The sequence below is a fragment of the Podarcis cretensis genome, assembly GCF_951804945.1.
Source record: "Podarcis cretensis genome assembly, chromosome: 1".
Classification (NCBI taxonomy): domain Eukaryota; kingdom Metazoa; phylum Chordata; class Lepidosauria; order Squamata; family Lacertidae; genus Podarcis; species Podarcis cretensis.
The window spans coordinates 22,827,526-22,846,209 of record NC_137170.1 but is presented as its reverse complement, the minus strand read 5'-3'; the positions used below and the strand labels follow the sequence as shown (position 1 = coordinate 22,846,209).

The following is an 18,684-nucleotide window of genomic DNA, read 5'->3' as shown; positions in this document are numbered from 1 at the left end:
ACCAGAAGAATCAAAAATCAGGAAGACCAAAATTTTAATAAGGAATGGGGAAGGGGACGCAGGTGGCGCTGTGGGTTAAAGCCTCAGCGCCTAGGACTTGCCGATCGAAAGGTCGGCGGTTCGAATCCCTGTGGCGGGGTGCGCTCCCGCTGCTCGGTCCCAGCGCCTGCCAACCTAGCAATTCGAAAGCACCTCCGGGTGCAAGTAGATAAATAGGGACCGCTTACCAGCGGGAAGGTAAACGGCGTTTCCGTGTGCGGCTCTGGCTCGCCAGAGCAGCGATGTCTTTAAAACAAAAAAGAAAAAAAAGGAATAAGGAATGGGGAAAATTTATAATTTATCTTAAAAACCAGTTAAAATCGTTAATAGGATTGGAATAACACTTGTAGTTCAATGGTGAATTTTGGACACCATGGAGAGGTGAAAGATTTGGATTATTATAAAAGATGCAGGAGAAAATGATTTTAAAAAGGGGAGGAAGGAAGTCCAGGAGAGTCTTTGGAATCTTGTTTCTATGTTGTATGTTGGATATGGGACTGTCAAATTTTAATCTGGAAAACCAAATAAATATATATATAAAAAAGAAAGAAAATTTGTGTCCTGGGCTTTTTAGACTCTACTACTACCCATGTGGGACACGGGTGGTGCTGTGGGTTAAACCACTGAGCATAGGACTTGCTGATCAGAAGGTCGGCAGTTCGAATCCCCACGACGTGATGAGCTTCCCTTGCTCGGTCCCTGCTCCTGCCAACCTAGAAGTTCGGAAGCACGTCAAAGTGCAAGTAGATAAATTGGTACCGCTGAGGCGGGAAGGTAAACGGTGTTTCCGTCCGCTGCTCTGGTTTGCCAGAAGCGGCTTAGTCATGCTAGCCACATGACCCGGAAGCTGTACACCGGCTCCCTCGGCCAATAAAGAGAGATGAGCGCCGCAACCCCAGAGTCGGTCATGACTGGACCTAATGGTCAGGGGTCCCTTTACCTTTACTACCCATGTACTATCTGAAACCAAAGGGGCAGAAACCAATGCCTGACGTGAATTCCACCCCCTTCCTCAGCTCTCCTACCCCACTATGAAAGCCCTGGACTCTCCACCAGCCTGGCCTGTCTCTCCCTCCTCCTGCAACTGTTGTTCACTCTAGAATCCTGCAGCTTCTCTTGCCTCTGACTCTCAACTCCTGGCTGCTATGGGCTCTCCCAGATCACTGATCCCTTCTTCCAAGACAGTCTCCAACCTCCCTTCCCCTGGTGCCCACTCATCAGAATCTAGCCACTACTCTTCGGTATCCAGCCCGTCACTGACAATTATGCAAAATGCCCACAAGCATAATGGAAATCCTAACTAGCTGTCACCTGTGTCACAGACAGTTAAACAGGCCTTATAAAGTTGTTTTGAAACTGGGGTTCCATATATTCTTCTGCTTTGCATCTGATTTATATTTAATAGTGTTAGAATATAATTAATAGAATCTGCTGTACTGCACATATACTTTAAAGAGCTAATTGGCAGAGAACACTCAACTAGCCTGCAGGGGGATCTTGCTTTCGTCCATGATCAGCGAAGAAACACTACTTCCCCCAAATTAGTAGTCTGCACAAATCTCATTAGATGCTGCTGGAACACACATCTTAATTTGTTACCATAGGAATAGATAGAATTATGTGATCTCCCACACTGATAATTAGAACACAGCTAATGAACACACATGCTTACTTGGTTGGGAATTACAAATCTGTTTTTATATGTGAAACAAAAGCACTGTGGGCCATCTAGGAGCTTCAATGCAAAGGTGAAGAGGCAATGTAATAAGCAATCTTTAAATATTTGAATGGCTGTCACATAGATGAAAGCGAGAATTAGATTTCTGCTGCACCAGAGGGCAGGATCCAAACCAACATCACAAGAAAAGGGGTTTAGATTCAACATTAGGAAGAAGTTCTCACAGACTGTACTGTTTGACTGTGGAACGGACTGCCTCAGAAGGTATGGAACTCTCCTTTGTGAGAGCAGAAGCTTAATTTCATTCACCCCCCCCCCCATTTCACTTTCAATTTGTATACCACCTTTCTATATTACTATGCACAAGGCAGTTTTCAACAACACAATAGACAACAAAGAACACACACATCTTCACAGGCATCTCTCAGAGCTGCAGCCCTTCATCAGCGAATTCTCCAAAGGAGTTGCTAAAATGATTTGTTTAGAGATTTTTTTTTTTTAAAAAATCCTCTTTAGGAGTCATGAATTAGATAAAATTGATGGAGAACCAGCAGCTATCTTTAAGACAGTCTTAAAGATGACTGAATTATATAGTTATGGAAGAGCTCTTTGAATGAGTGACAGTTTAGTTATTACGGATACAGTGGTACCTCGGGTTAAGTACTTAATTCGTTCCGGAGGTCCGTACTTAACCTGAAACTGTTCTTAACCCGAAGCACCACTTTAGCTAATGGGGCCTCCTGCTGCTGCCACACTGCCGGAGCACGATTTCTGTTCTCATCCTGAAGCAAAGTTATTAACCTGAAGCACTATTTCTGGGTTAGCTGAGTCTGTAACCTGAAGCATATGTAACCTGAAGCGTATGTAACCTGAGGTACCACTGTACTGTATTTGTAAAATCAATTGATGGGTCATGAATTTGTGTTTTCCATTGGTGATGTTTGTAGAATTTAATATTATTAATAAAGTTTACAAATAAAGAAACTTTTTGCTATTTTTGGGGGGATGACTCTCCTTCAGCCTTGTAGCTCAGCTGATAGAGCATGAGACTCTTAATCTATGGGTCACAGGTTTGAGCCCCACATTGGGCAAAAGATTCCCACAGGGTTGGGGGGTTGGACTAGATGACACTTGTGGTCCCTTCCAACTCTACAATTCTATGATTCTATGAAATCTCAACATTCTTCCCTTAAAGTGTTGTGGTTCTTAGGCTACACAGAGTGCCCATTTCTGCATGTTTCAATTGCCGCCACAGGTGCATGATGTCTGCGGCCAGTGCGGGAAGTCTGAGGAAAATGAACACAGGAGATTGGTTTTGGGCTGAATTAGCCCACAACTTTATTGATTACCGGTAAGACTAGGTTTGGCTAAGGCCTGCCTACAGCCTGATAGGAATCCAGTGGGGCTGGCCCTGGGCCCTGGGAGCCAGTGTGGTGTAGTGGTTAGGAGCGGTAGATTCATAATCTGGTGAACCGGGTTCGCGTCTCCGCTCCTCCACATGCAGCTGCTGGGTGACCTTGGGCTAGTCACACTTCTTTGAAGTCTCTCAGCCCCACTCACCTCACAGAGTGTTTGTTGTGGGGGAGGAAGGGAAAGGAGAATGTTAGCCGCTTTGAGACTCTACCTTCGGGTAGTGATAACGCGGGATATCAAATACAAACTCTTCTTCTCTTCTGGGCTGGAAAGTTGCCACTGTCGTGGATCGGGTGCCACAACCCCACACAGGCCACCATTGGGAGAGGTGCATTGGTCCATCAGTGCCTTCAAACTGAATACAGTGGTACCTCGGGTTAAGTACTTAATTCGTTCCGGAGGTCTGTACTTAACCTGAAACTGTTCTTAACCTGAAGCACCACTTTAGCTAATGGGGCCTCCTGCTGCTGCCATGCCGCCGGAGCATGATTTCTGTTCTCATCCTGAAGCAAAGTTCTTAACCTGAAACACTATTTCTGGGTTAGCGGAGTTTGTAACCTGAAGCGTATGTAACCTGAAGCGTATGTAACCCAAGGTACCACTGTAGTTGCTAAGAATTTCAAATAGCATATTTTACAGGAGGCATTTGAACGCTCTTATCATCATGAATATACAATTATTATTATTTTTTGCTACATAGTTGAAAATGAATCTTTTTTGGTTTGTTCTCAAGCATACCTTAATGTTTTAGTTCATTTTTATAGCTATGGACCAGATTTCACCACACCATAAATCCTTATTTAATCCCTCTAGCTATTTCCATTTTCTTGCAATAGCTATTCTGGCTGCTAGCAAGAGATACAGAATCAAATATTTATTCAAGCCATCCTCATTTTGCCCTGTCGCATATCCCCATTCATGCTAATGAAGGAATTGATATCAGTTCTTGCATGCTTCCATTCTGAATATAATTTCATTCTGAGCAAAGTACAGTCGTACCTTGCTTTTTGAACAGCTTAGTTCTCGAAGGTTTTAGCTCCAGAACGCTGCAAACCCGGAAGTGACTGTTCTGGTTTGCGAACTATTTTTGGAAGCCGAACATCCGGCAGGGCTTCTGATTGGCTTCAGGAGTTTCCTGCAGCCAATCAGAAGCGGTGCTTTGGTTTCCGAATGTTTGGGAAGTTGAATGGACTGAGGACCATTGGAAATTCTGGCAAGCTGCCAACAATAATGAGCTAGATGGATCAATGGTCTGACTTGGTATAAGATAGCTTTCTATGTTTCAAGTCCTAAGGCAGAGATCTTTCCCAGCAGCTTCCCCACATCTACTCTAGGTCTCCGTTTCGGAATGATTTTTTTCAAAGTTTTTTTCCAAAGTGCTTTTATTGATTCTTGTTTTATTGGAATTGTGATTTTTAATCCATTTTCACAATCTATTTAGTCCCAGAGAACTATTGCTATTGGATGACTGATGAATGGAATAAACGATCAAATAAATGAGACAGCACTGGCTCTCACATACGTAATTAAGGCTTCATTTGATCTCCACTGTGTTTTCTTTGCAGATGTATTGATTTTCATGTTAGTTGTGCATTCAGACATCATACAGGGGATATAGGAAGCTCCCTTCTGCATGTTCTCTGGGAATGCCTGCATCAGAAATCCAACCAAATCAGGGCATTAAAGGATTTAGGCTTGAGAACCTCTCTCTTTCAAATAGCAAAATCAAAAGTTGTCATGGTACAGCTTATTCTTAAGCTTCTTCAACCCCCATCTATATCCAACTGAGTATGTGGAAAAATCCAACAGTCTTCTGTCTCCTGAGAAAAGGGAGCGGCATTAACTCAGTAGCAAATTTTTTTGCCATAAGCAGACTGTTTTTGCAGATCTGCTAGATAGACCTTGCCAAGTTAACATCCAGAAAGTTTTCCTCATTATTTAAAGCAAACATGAATCACAATTTATTCCCCCCCCCATTTTTAATGAGCGCTCCCAAGCATTTATGAACAATAAAAACCACATTGGGACATTGCACGGCAACAAAATATAAGCTGCAAAGTACATACCATAATGTTTATTCAGAATAAAGAATTTATTTAAATATTTGCTGCATTTGGAAGCTTACAAACCTCAGTAACTTGCATTTTAAGTTGCTGCAAACATGGACTTTGAATATGCAAAGCTCTTGTATTGTTTGCTAGATAAAGATGTTTGCTTAATAATGGCTTTGATGGCTTATAGGTATTAATTACTTTCTGCTAGCTGAGAGGGGAAGGAAAGGCAATTAAGACTGTAAACCTATACCCATTAATCTGCGATTTGGCCCCATTGAACACAAGGGGACTAACTTCTGAGCAGATGTTTGCAGAATTGCTCTGTGAGGCAGAAGTCCTGTGCCCACTTACCTGGGAGTAATTTCTGCACCAACATTCACAGGATTATGTTGTAAATGCAGCCAGTTGGAGGGAGGAAGGGAAAGACATGAGTGTTTCCCCCCCCCCCCCCCATCTGGTTGGCAGTACAACCAGGAAGATGATGCAGAATATTCCACATAATTAGAGTTTTGTTTCCTACTTGATTTACTTGGAGCAAAGGGAAGAGACAACAAACTGCAGCTGGATCGCCAAGGCTCTGTAGCAGTTCACTGGAGAATTAACTAAACAAAGTGACTCTGTGGAAGTTACGGGAAAACAATGACCTTAGCATTGAAGACACTTGAGTAATTTAATTCCCAGGACTTGGTGTTCTTGAATCTGCTACATTTAGATGTTTGGACAACCTAGGAGGCCGGAGCAACCTGTTTTATGTCACTGACATCTTCAAAAAATTTCCACAGAAATGTGACCTGTCACAGACGTCTAATTCTTCTGTGTGTATTAAAAAAATAACAACCCAAAAACCTCAAGCTTTTCCCTTGAATTAAAAAAAAATTCACCCTGCTGCTTTGTTATATTGTAAGAACAGAGCATGAAAATGACCACTGTTATAATACCACCTTGTTATTTTCACCTTGCTGAAGCTCCAGATGTTTTGGCACCTGAGGCAAACCACAAAACGCCTTCTGCAGCCAGGGACAAAGCAGGGAGTAAAGATTAACAGTGGGAACAATGGAGGGATGGGAATTTACACAGGGAGCAAAAGGGGTGAGTGAAGATCTACATTAGTAACAATGGGTGCGGGGCGGAAACAAAAATCAACCTTAAATGATGGTTGAACTGGGAAGGGACGTGGGTGGTGCTGTGGTCTAAACCACTGAACCTCTTGGGCTTGCCAATTCCTGCCAACCTAGCAGTTCGAAAGCACGCCAGTGCAAGTAGATAAATAGGTACCACTGCGGGGGGAAGGTAAACAGCATTTCTGTGTGCCCTGGCTTCCCTACGGTGTTCTGTTGTGTCAGAAGCAGTTGAGTCATGTAGGCCACATGACCCAGAAAGCTGTTCCAATGCCAGCTTCCTTGGCCTGAAAGCGAGATGAGCACCGCAACCCCATAGTTGCCTTAACAGAGACTTAACAGAGACATCACCTTGTCAACAAAGGCCCGTATAGTTAAAGCTATGGTTTTCCCAGTAGTGATGTATGGAAGTGAGAGCTGGACCATAAAGAAGGCTGATCACCGAAGAATTGATGCTTTTGAATTATGGTGCTGGAGGAGACTCTTGAGAGTCTCATGGACTGCAAGAAGATCAAACCTATCCATTCTTAAGGAAATCAGCCCTAAGTGCTCACTGGAAGGACAGATTGTGAAGCTGAGGCTCCAATACTATGGCCACCTCATGAGAAGAGAAGACTCCCTGGAAAAAACCCTGATGTTGGGAAACATGGAGGGCACAAGGAGAAGGGGACGACAGAGCATGAGATGGTTGGACAGTGTTCTTGAAGCTACCAGCATGAGTTTGACCAAACTGTGGGAGGCAGTGGAAGACAGAAATGCCTGGCGTGCTCTGGTCCACGAAGAGTCGGACACAACTAAACGACTAAACAACAACAACAACAACTGTCTGGGTCCTTGATCTTTTTACTTTTTCATCTTGATCTGGGAACTAAAGGCCTCATGGAGGAAAGGGGCCTGCACTGAATCACACACTAGGCAGGAGCAGAGCCCAGAAAATGTCTGTGGGCAGTGGGGGGGGGGGGCAGGCAGATGAATCTAAACTGGAGGCTGCACCCAGGGTTCAAATCCCTACTCTGCCAGGAATCTCACTGGGTGACCTTGGGCCAGTCACCAGTGGCGTAGTGTGGGTTGTCAGCACCCGGGGCAAGGCAAGTAATTTGTGCCCCCTAACCCGTGGATTTTAGCACTCGAGTGCGAGCACGCCCCCCCCCCGATGTTGCGCCCGGTGCGGCCGGCCCCCCCTGCACCCCCACGCTATGCCACTGCTGGTCACTGTGTCTCATCTTAACCTACCCCACAGGGTTGTTCTGGGGATAAAATGAGAATGGGGAGGGAGAACCATGTTTTACTCCTTAGAGAAAAATGCAATGAATAAAAAGGTAGGAATGCAACAAATAAACAAATAAAACACCTTGGAAGAAAAATTACAATAAAAACATGCATAAATGCAATGTCAATTCCAGTGCTTTAGTGCAAGGACATAAGAGCAGCTGGCTGGCTGGCCAACCAGCAGCATATTATGGGAATCCCCCACTCCCCCTGATAAGCACGTGCTTATTTTGGCGGGCGCTAAGGTTGCCATATGTCCTCTTATTCCAGGACACGCCCTCTTCATTTTTTATTTTTTTTACAAATTGCATTTATTGCTTTGAATGGCCGTCACAGCGTCATCTCTCTTTTTTGCTCTCCAAAATATGGCAATCCTAAATCCATCCCTGGAGCAGGTCCTGCAAAAGAAGGCAGCGCGCTTCCCATTCAGAAAAAAGCGGGAGCCCCTCCCTGCCGCGGGGGCCGCGAATGGCAGTCCCTTTAAAAGGCTGGCCGCGCTCAGCCGCCCGTCTTCATGAATGGAACACTCCCCCCCTCCCCCGCCTCCACGTTCCTCTCCGGTCGAGCTCATTTCACGCAAACGCGGGGGGCGGGAAGGCCCTCTTGTTTATTCATTTTTGCCTCGGCTGAAAAATGGGCCCTTCTCCGCGCGTCGCCGTTTAGGCGCGCTCGCCCCCGGACACCGCCTAGCCTAGGGCGCGGAACGGGGGTCCGCGCTTGGAGCGTGCGGGGGCTCCTCGAAGCCGCCGCCCCCTCGTGGCGTCTCCCCTCCCTCCTTGGCCTGCTTCCCTTCCCTTCCCTGCAGCTCTGCGGCTCCGTAGCGATGGTAGAGGCAGCCGAGGGGGAGGGATGCAGCTCGGGAGACAGGGTGACTTCACCGCCGCGGCAGGAGAGCGCCGCTCCCCGCTAGCCGACGGAGAGGACCCCGCGCCGCCAATATTGGGAGCAACCACTTCCACCCGGGCCCCACCATGTCCACCAAAGCGGAGCAGTGTAAGTAGCCCACCCCGCGGAGGCAAAGAGACTGGGGGGGGGGGGGACAAAGGAGAGCATCGGCAGGGACGGAAGGGGGCAAACTGGGGGCGTCAGGTGGTTGTGGGGGGGGGGGGGAAGAGACGGGAAGGGACGGCGCTGTCCGTGGTGCTGAATGCGGCAGGCGATTTCTCGGCCCTTGCATACGGAAGGGAAGCCCAGATCTAGGAAGATCGAAGAGCACTGCGGTTTAAAGAGCTTGATTCTGGGGACCTTCTGATCTCCCCCGCGCCTTCTGCGCTCATCATGCTGGCCACACTTAAGGATGTTCATCTACAAAGCACAATCCCTTTAAAAGCATCATGGAGTGTTTGAATCCCTATATTTACCAAAAGAGGGGAGATGGTTTTCTGTCTCCACACATACAGAGGAAATGTAGGCCTTTGATACGATTCTCTCTCCCCCCCCCTTTAAAATAGGAGCTAGCTTAACGCACTTGATTTGATTCAGTTGCTAGATTTTGGAAATCTTCCTACCAGATTATTTTCATTTCCTGATTGCACTGTACTGGATGACTTGAAAATAAAAACAAAATCTCAGGGGCCTTCAAGTAATAGGCTATCTCTTGCCTTTCTCCCACATCCACTCTTGCTTTAGTTGATATTTTGGACTGGGTGGGGATTGTCTTCCTTGATGGCTTCTTCAAGTTGCCAGTGAAGTAATATTTACACACTCAGATAAACAGAGATGTAATTAGAGCAGGAAAAGAGGGATTGGTCAGATCCATATTATACAAGGCCGTTGCTTCCAAGTCACCCTATCAGGTCACTGTGAGGCAGGATCAGCTGACTGTTTGTGTAGCTTCATTGACCAACACTGAATGAAAAGGTATAATAGAATCATGGCACCGTATACTCGCAGGGGACCCTTGGATACTGCATGTGCTCCAATGTCTTGCAGGCAAAGTATCCATGACCGGTTCTTGCCTATCTTCCTTTGGCTACCTCTCAAGGAAGAAGATTCCAGAACTTCTCTTGGAAGTGTACAGAATTGTTTCTTCATTTATAGTGTCGCACTTGGGAAATTTTAGATTCTGGACTTAATTTTTAGGCCCTCCCCCCATTAGATGGCAATGTGTAGTACTTCACTTACTTTAAAAAATGTGCCAAGCAAGCTCTGCTGCATTGGGGAATTTCCTGCTCATTCTGCTGAGCGGGACGCTGGACTTCTACTCCCAAAGTCTTGCACTGAGTCCACCACTGATCCTTTAGAATAACCTCCTTAATGTTCAATCTTGCTTCAGTTAAATGCCCTTGGTAGATGGCAGGCAAATACTTCCTCTTTAATGAAGGAAGATATGTGCTGATTATCTGTGGTTGAACAATGCAGGATGAAATGATGTCACTGATCATAGAACTGCAGAGCCATAAATATGGACAGATCATTCCAGTCCACAAGCCAAAGACAGAACGGCCCATATCTGAAGTATCTATCTAGTCTTTTCCTGAATACCATCAAGGAAGGAGATATATAAACCTCTCTGGACAGTATGCACTAGAGCTTGGATAACTGAATCAGTCTGTGGATCAGAGCAACTAACTAACTAACTAACTAACTAACTAGAATAATGGGTTGTTATTTCTGCTTGCCTTCCACAGATCAGGGAAACGATGCTGATGTAATTTATTTTCTCCACATATTGTTAAAGGAAACAAAGGCGTTCACTTCCTTCTCTTACCCAATATCAGTTTCCAGAAACTCCCCCCAGCTCCAGGCCAGGGGTAATCAAGCAAATGATGGACTAAAGGCTCATTGTTATGCTCACTTACCACAATGGAACTCAATGAGAGTTACTTCTGCATAGACATACATAGAATTGTGCAGTTGGAGTCCTATTCCCATTGTTTTCAGGGCCAAAGTAGATATGGAGCAATAACAGTTGAGTGAGCATTTGAAAGTTAAGTAGCAGGCATAGAGCGTCCAATCCAGAAAAAGTATGCTGGTGTGGAGGGTTTTTTTACCCATTTTTCTACCCAACTGAGGCGCCAGTCCAGATGGCCCTCCTTCATGCCTGCTATTTGCACTGGAAAGAAAGTTTCCACTGGTGCAATTGAGAGACTTCCTTCCAATGCAAATATAGGGCAATGGTCCCCTGATCCTGATGAGTACTACAGCAGGGGACAAAGAGTTGAACCCTTGTCCCTGTGGTCATGATCCAGATCAACCCCCATGCACCTGCTATTTCCTTTTAAAAGATGCACAGCTATTAATGCATATTATATCTACTGCAGGTGGGTTTGGTACAGAGGCAGCAGAGAAGATCCCACAGAGGACTCTTTCTACTGAGTCTATTGACATAAAAAGGATCTGAACTAGCATAATGTGTAGGAAGTAGCTGAGGAAGAGGATTAGGTCAGAACTGAGTGTTCATGAGCCTGTTAATTGTGTTCAGACCCTTCCAAGAAATACTGCTTCACTTAGCTCAGAAAAGCGAGATGAGAGAAACCCAGTAATGTTGTTATGAAATAATCTTGGATACAGATACCTAAGCTCCTTTTAAGGAAAAATAATTTAAATGAAAATAAGCTGTTTTCCCAAGCACCTGGTGATGCTTCCAGGTGTTAACGCTTCTGAAAACCAGGTCATGACTCATTACAGGACATTTTAGGTGATTTCCTCTCTATATTGTGGCTGTAGCTGTGTTCTGCATTTGACTTGGCAATGTCCCTGGGATCATAGCAACAGGTTGAAGGTGCCATTTGTGTGATGCACTGCATTGATGTCTGAACACCAGGAACAAAATCTGGGCCAACCACCATACTTGAAGTCTACCTTCTGTTTCCTTGTTTTTCAGCACAATTTTTTTTTTCATAATTAGAAAAAGTCTGTAATACAGTATTTGATGGAAACACACAATTATATTAATTTGACATGCAAGCCAAATAAACATACACTTATAAGACCCTTACATCCTTTCTGGGAGATGTTCATGTGCCTTGGCTTTGAAAGTTGACCACCCCAGTGAAAATACTGCGTAGGGAGACTCCAAGACCTGCATTTTGGCATCTGCCAGGAAAAACTGAAATAGCTCTTTTGCTTCCCTGCACACTTTTCATGCAACGGTTGGGGCCATGTGAGGCAGGGGGATAGGTGGGAGCACCCATCCTTCTAAATACAGGTCTTCCTGAACAATTCACAAAGAGGTATGCAAGGGGAAGTTTGGGCCCTGAACTCTCCTTTTGCTCAAGGTTTGCTTCTTTGCAGTCTCCTGAAATGATACCTCTCCCCTTGCACCTGATCCTGGAAGTGAACTTGGCTGGGAGACACGGGTGCCACATCCTGCCCCACTTTGTTGGTGCCTGGTGTGGGCCTGTGACGTCACGTGCGTGGCGCACATATGACATCACCTGGCAGAAGGAGGCCCATTGTGGCCTCCGGATGGCCTAATGGGGCTCAACAGGGCCCGTTGCAGCCGTGGGAAGGCCCATTGCAGCTTGTGGAAGGCCCAACGGGGCCCATCAGGCCTTTCTGTGGTTGTGGGGGGCCTCGTTGGGCCTTCCTGCAACTGCTGGGTACCTTGTTGGCCTTTTCTGCATCTGCTGTGGGCCTTGTCAGGCCTTCCTGTGGCTGCAGTGGGCCGTGTTGGGTCTTCCAGAAGTTGCAATGGGCCTCCCTGTGGCCATGACCGCTTTATGCTGGATGATGGCAGGCTCACATTTAAAAAGAAGTGTGTGCTGCTGTCACATCGACATTGGCAAAAGAAGAAGGGAAGGCTATCCTGGTAGCATCTATTAAAAGGGGAAGGTGAAAATACACTCATCAAAAGGTTCTGTATTTAAAAATTAGTTTCTTCTTCTGCTGGAAGGAGCAATCCCAACAGCTTTATTATATTCTAAGGATGTATTTTATATTTTTTAATACTCAACTGCCATTCATCCTGATGGATTGCGGTGTTGAAGAAAAAAGTACAATGTAATAAAATAATCGCACCGCACATGCTTTTGTAATACAATAAAACTGAGGGGAAACAAAATTATAGATCCAGGAGAGGCAGTAAAACCAGTTTAAAACGTTTCTACGCTATAGACTGAGACTGTTTTTCCACAACCATTTTACCTGTGAGTCAAGCCCCACAAAACTCAATGGGGCTTACTTCTGAGCAGACATGTGTGGGAATGCTGTGTCAAAAGGGTTTAGGAGCCACTTGTATTCAGCATAAAAGCCTGGGAATTGTAGTTGTGTGAGTAAGGTGTGAGAGGTCTTGATCAGATATTCCTGTCTCCAAACAGTAGGATTATACAGCAGGGTTGGGGGGAAATTGTGATGGTTAAACTGATACAAATTTGTTGTCCAGATATATTCTAGATGATTGGGCTACGGAAAGTGTTGGCTTTTAAAAATATGACTTCATTCTCTTCAGATCTGTCATTTACCAATATAGCTCTAAATCACTCACAGACAAACATCTGGCTGTCACTGCAAAATACCTGTATGTTATTTATCTGTTTATTGAATTTGTATCTCACCCTTCCTTCCAAGTTTCCCAGGATAGGAAAACCCCTGTAAATCAAAAAATGTTACTCTGGGGCCTGAAATTTGATTTGTGACCGTTTCATTCTGACCACAGTTGCATATTAATCCAATTTCTCTGTCAATACAATCTTCTACCTGAATACATTTGCAGCGTGACCCCCAATAAAGGTGAAAGCATAGTGGCTACATTTGATCTTAGCCAAAAGACTTAGAAGCAATAATAAAATCTGTGTTACTGAACATCAGTATGTCTGTTGAACACATTTTTGTGCTGACAGGCCCATGCAGCTGTTTAAACTTTGTTGATTAGTCATTTTACTGATAATTTTGTATTATTTTCATGGTGTTTTATGTGGTTGTGGACCAGATCCAGGTACTCTTGGAGGAAAATGGTTTTCTAGAGCCATTTCAATCAGGGTTAAGGTTGGGTTTTGGCACGAAACTGATTTGATTGCCCTAAATGATTACTTCTGTTGGGAGAGAGACAGGGGAAATGTGTCCCTGTTAATTCTCCTTGACCTCTCAGTGACTTTCGATACCATCAGCCATGGTATTCTTCTGGAATTAGGGATGGGTGGCGCTGCTTTGTGGTGGTTCCGATCCTACTTGGATGGTCATCTGCAGATGACCTGTAGAGCCTTCATTGTGGGGTTCCACAGGGATTGATTCTATCCCCTACACTCTTTGACATCTATATGAAACAGCTGAGTGGGGTTATCCGGAGGTTTGGAGTACGTTGTCAGCAATATGCTGAAGACACACAGCTCTACTTCTCCTTTACATTTGCAGGGGAGGCAGTGGATATACTGGACAATTGTCTTACCTCGATAATGGACTTGATGAGAGCCTACAAACTGAAGCACAATTCAGTTAGACTGAGGCATCTCTAGACCGGACGACTGTGAGATTACCTGCTCTTGATGGGGTTGCCTCCCTCTGAAGGAGCAAATACACAGCTTGGGGATATTTCTGAATCCTTCATTGTCACTTGAGATTCAGGTGCCCTCAGTGGAGCAGAGTGCCTTCCACCAGCCTGTCCAGCTGCATTCCTAATCTTTACAGGGACAGCCTAACTTCTGTTGTCCATGCTCTGGTGACCTCTAGGCTAGATTACTGCAATATGTTATATGTAGGGCTGCCTCTGAAAACGGTTCTGCTAGTGCAGAGTTTGGTGACCAGGTTATTCATGGGGGCAAGACAGTCTGAGCATAAAACACCAATCCTGGCTCAATGCACTGACTGCCAATTAGTTTCCGGGTTCAATTAAAAGTACTGTTTTTGACCTATAAAGCCTTAAATGGCTCAGGACCACAATACCTCAAGGACCACCTCTCTCCATATGAGCCTACTTGGACCCTGAGATCATCCTCTGAGGCCCTTCTTGTGTTCTTTTCACAAGAGATCCAGAAGGCGGCAACACGAGAATGGGCTTCCTGTTTGTGGGTTGCTCTCCCTAAGGATCAGCTGGTGCATTCATTATACACCTTTAGGCACCAGGCAAAACGTTCCTCTTTAACCAGACCTTTGGCAGATTGGCATCTTAATGCCCTTTTATGTGTTGTGGAAGGGGGGTGAGGATTATTGGGTTGTCTTTGTTTTTATTATGTATTTTGTGTTTTTTATATATATTGTAATTCTGTGTTGTGAACCACCCTGAGGTCTATGGATACAGGGCAATATATGAAATGGATAGATAGATATATAAAAAAGTAATATATAATTGCTCTCCACCTTGATATGAGCTGGTGCGCGATATATATATATAATATATATATATATATATATTATATATATATATATATATATATATATATATATATATATAAATACCAGGTCATCAGCTATGGCCTGAAGACACACAAGGCTACCACATTTCTGAAGTTAAGCAGCTCTGAGCTTTTGCACCACAAGAACCAGAATTATAGAGCCAGGAGGGATCTTGGAGGTCGTCTAGTTGAACGCCCCCTTCTCAGTGCAGGAACTGTGATACAGGGCATAACTACATCATCCCTGGCTGATGGTTATCCAGCCTCTGCTCAAATACCTCTAATAAAGGAGAGAGCTCACCTGAGGCAGCCTATTTCACTGTTGAGTAGCTCCTACTGTTATGAAAGGTCTCTTAACAGTTAGCTGACGTCTTCTTCCCTGGAATTTCCACCCATGGATTTTAGTGCAGCCTTGTGGAGCAATGGAGAAGAAGTCTGATCCATCTACTGCAGGGTTGAGGAACCTGTGGCCCTCCAGAGATGGTTGGACTCCAAATCCCATCAGCCACAGCCAGCATGGCCAGGGATAGTGAGAGTAGTAGTTCAGCAACACAAGTGCAAATAGTTCATTACAATGGTCACTCAAATATCTGCTTAGGCATGCAGAGATTTCTCAGCAGTAAACATCTCAGTGGCTCTTAAAGAAGAAAACAGAGGCAGATGAACTCTATGAGTCACTGTTTTCTTTGCTACATGCAATCACATGATGAATGGGAAAATCTGGGGAAAGAGATTTCCCATACATTTATTTCATTTCTAAGTTTTTATGGTAACATTCCTTTACATTTTCTGTTTCTTACGATGATGAATAGGTTGCTGTTTAATTTATTGGCTTCATTGCCGTTGGCTGCATAATAAACCTATCAATTGCTTAACTGTAGGGTAAAAGTTTATTCATTTAAAACATTTCTACCCTCCCACTGAATATACAACATTCTCAAGGTATCTTACAACTTCAATAAAAACAAAGGTAGATTTTTATCCCAGTTGGTATCCATGTTGGATTTGAAATTGGGTGTGTGTATAATATATATGTACTTTTTATACATGCCATTATTTTGTATATGTTTTTACTGTATTTTGAAATTGCTCTGAGTAATTCAACAGTATTTTCGAAATGAAAACCTACCAATGACAGATTTCTGTGAGGGGTTGCTTATACAGCCAGCCCTGGAACTAAGTTGTACACTGCCCTGAGAACTATGGGTATAGGGCAGTATACAAATTTTAATAACAACAACAACAACTTATAAGAAGCAATTTATAAATGAAATTGAGTAATAACAGCAATGATGATTAAATGATAACAAAAAGCAACAAAAGTAGTAAAAGCAATCAGTTAACTACTGTGATTGCTAATACATACAGCCAACTTACCAAGTAGTAAGCGTGACGAAGCCTTGCCACCTTCACCACAAGAAAGCACACATACCACATTTTCATTAATACAAATGACTGGGCAAAACCATGGTAGTAAACCTTATTCTTTGGTTGCCTGCAGCCAGCCATTCTATCAGTTATATTTAGCAATTCAGTCAATAGATCGGGCTGTAACTTATTCCTACGTGATGCCTCAATATGGCAGTGTCAGAAGCAAGAGCCATATCTTCTGGGGCCTCCAAAAACTTCACCTCTGGTTTCTTGTCCCCTTGGTTGATCAGCCCACTGAGTACTGAGATGATACAGTTGTCTTCACACTGCTTCTTGAGGCCTCCCTATGTCATCTCAAGCCAGCCCCTTCTTGCATTGTAAAGCACAAGCACATTTCCTGGCAAACCCCTTTTTACAGTGTAAAGCACATAGTGTACAGCAAATTAGCTGTACCCATACCTTGTGTTACTTGCCTGTTTTGGTTTCATGATTACAGCCGCCTAGCCGATGGCCAGTTTCCCAGGTAGCAGTGCAGGTGAAATAGATAATACATCACTGCTTATTTGGTGAAATAGATAATACATCACTGCTTATTCTGATCTCCTTAGTTTTGTCTCCTGTACTTCCAGTGATTTGGGCAAGCCTTTGAGAGAGAGGAAACTCTGAAGTTGGTGTAAGATCTTGGCTTGCTCCAAGCCTGGTAACCACAGTTTCCCCAGTTTGGGGCAGAATGGGAAACTATGGTTAGCTGTAGACTTCCTGATGTGATCATGGCATGCTGAGGAGAAAAGGGGTGCATGTTTGGGCAAAATATGGCAAGCCAAACCAATTTTCCATTGTTCGCCATGAACATCTAAGCATATTTTTGGGATGTAAGCCCATATTGGAGACACTTTTGAGGGTTGAAAGGTGTTATATGATTAATTTTATGAAGACATAATCATTGCATTGGTTTCCTGTCATTTTGCTTGACTTTGTACAAATATCATATGTGTGTGGGGGGGGGGGGACAGACACAATAAAATTGTTTAAGTTTGGTGGACATTTGGAATAAAATCGAACTGGCAACTGCCTTCAGCCTGAATATATTAGATTCTGACCACAGTTCAACACAGTTAGTCATGCCGAAGTCCGTTAAATTAAATGGGTTTTGGAGTATCTGAGGGTACATCTAGTCTTCCTTCCACCGGCACTATGGCCCAATCCAATGGAATCCTCCTTCCCTCCCAACAACTGCTGTTAACTTTTAAAAAACTGGGAGATCCATGATCATAGATTACAGTTAGCTTAGCTGTAACTGTGCTGGATTGTGGCCTGAATGCAGAAAAACTATATGATTTTTCTATGCACAAGAACAGAACTAAGATACATGTTCTTTTTCTTCTCCTTTCCATTTTCTTCAAACACAACAAAAACCAGTTGCTTCCAAGATCCGGTACTTGCAAGAATACCATAACCGTGTTCTTCACAACATTTACCCCGTCCCCTCTGGAACTGACATTGCAAACACTCTGAAATACTTTTCTCAGACATTGCTAAGGTAAGCTTTAAATTATGCTTTCATAGAAAATATATACTGGTTAAATGAAGTGTATGAATAGCTTTATGAAAAATAGAAGGGTGTTCTGCTAGATGTGTCAGAGCTCAATGAAGTATAAAATCTGGAAGCAATAAGTAACTTCAGCAGTGGTTGTCTAGGAGGAAGCTATGTATATGTGCAGCAGTACGTAGGGAGAATGAGGTGATGGGCTGTACCACTATTGGCTATGTATTTCATCTGTGTTCCCTGCAATTGGAACACTAGCAAAGCAGGGGGAAAGGTGATCAACCCCCCTTTATCTGTTATGCTGATTTTCTATTTGCAGGAGGTTGCTAATAATATACCAGAGCATTCAGAACGGTGATTGCCTACAATCAGTCAGCAGTGATCCAGTCCATTCTACCTGCCTTAACTTTCCCCACCCATTCTGCTGCATTTATGTAGACCAGTCCTCAGTTTGCCCAACCAAACTGCTTAACAACCAGTGGCTATATAACCTGTTCCGTATCACAGCATAACAGGAGTGGAAGGCGACTTGGTCAGTAAGATCTCCTAACTCGTCACCCTAAGGCAGGATATCCTAACCCCAAAGTAGTTCCCTCTGAGTCGTCCGCCAAATTTTCGTAAAATTTCCAATGGCGATAATATCAAATGCTTGCAATTTCCCCTAATGTCCATTTGGAACCTATAATTAAAACCCATTGCATGTCTTTCCCCGGCCTCCTTAGATCGTTTGGCTAATTAGTTTCCCATAACAGATATGAAGTTTTGCTAAAGTATAAATGCTGATCAATACACAAAAGCAACCCCTTTCTCAAATGATGCTTCTGGCCATGTGGGAAGGAGCAGGGCTGTAATGGCTCCCAGGCCAATAGCTTAATGCCCCAGGAGGTATTTGTTGGAGTGCACTTTGATCTATTGCCTTCAAGTC

The 18,684-nt window shown here is 44.0% G+C and overlaps 1 protein-coding gene across 6 annotated transcripts in view; it reads left to right on the top strand.

Moving 5' to 3' along the window:
- The first annotated feature begins 8,193 nt into the window (after positions 1-8,193).
- The window catches only part of UNC79 (unc-79 homolog, NALCN channel complex subunit), a 124,521-nt gene continuing 114,030 nt past the window's right edge, over positions 8,194-18,684 (top strand). For all 6 annotated transcript variants that reach the window (XM_079947648.1, XM_079947649.1, XM_079947646.1 and 3 more), the window contains exons 1-2: positions 8,194-8,564; positions 17,633-17,753. In XM_079947648.1, the coding sequence (XP_079803774.1) occupies positions 8,543-8,564; positions 17,633-17,753 (143 nt within the window). In that variant the 5' untranslated portion in view covers positions 8,194-8,542. The remainder of the gene's footprint in view (positions 8,565-17,632; positions 17,754-18,684) is intronic.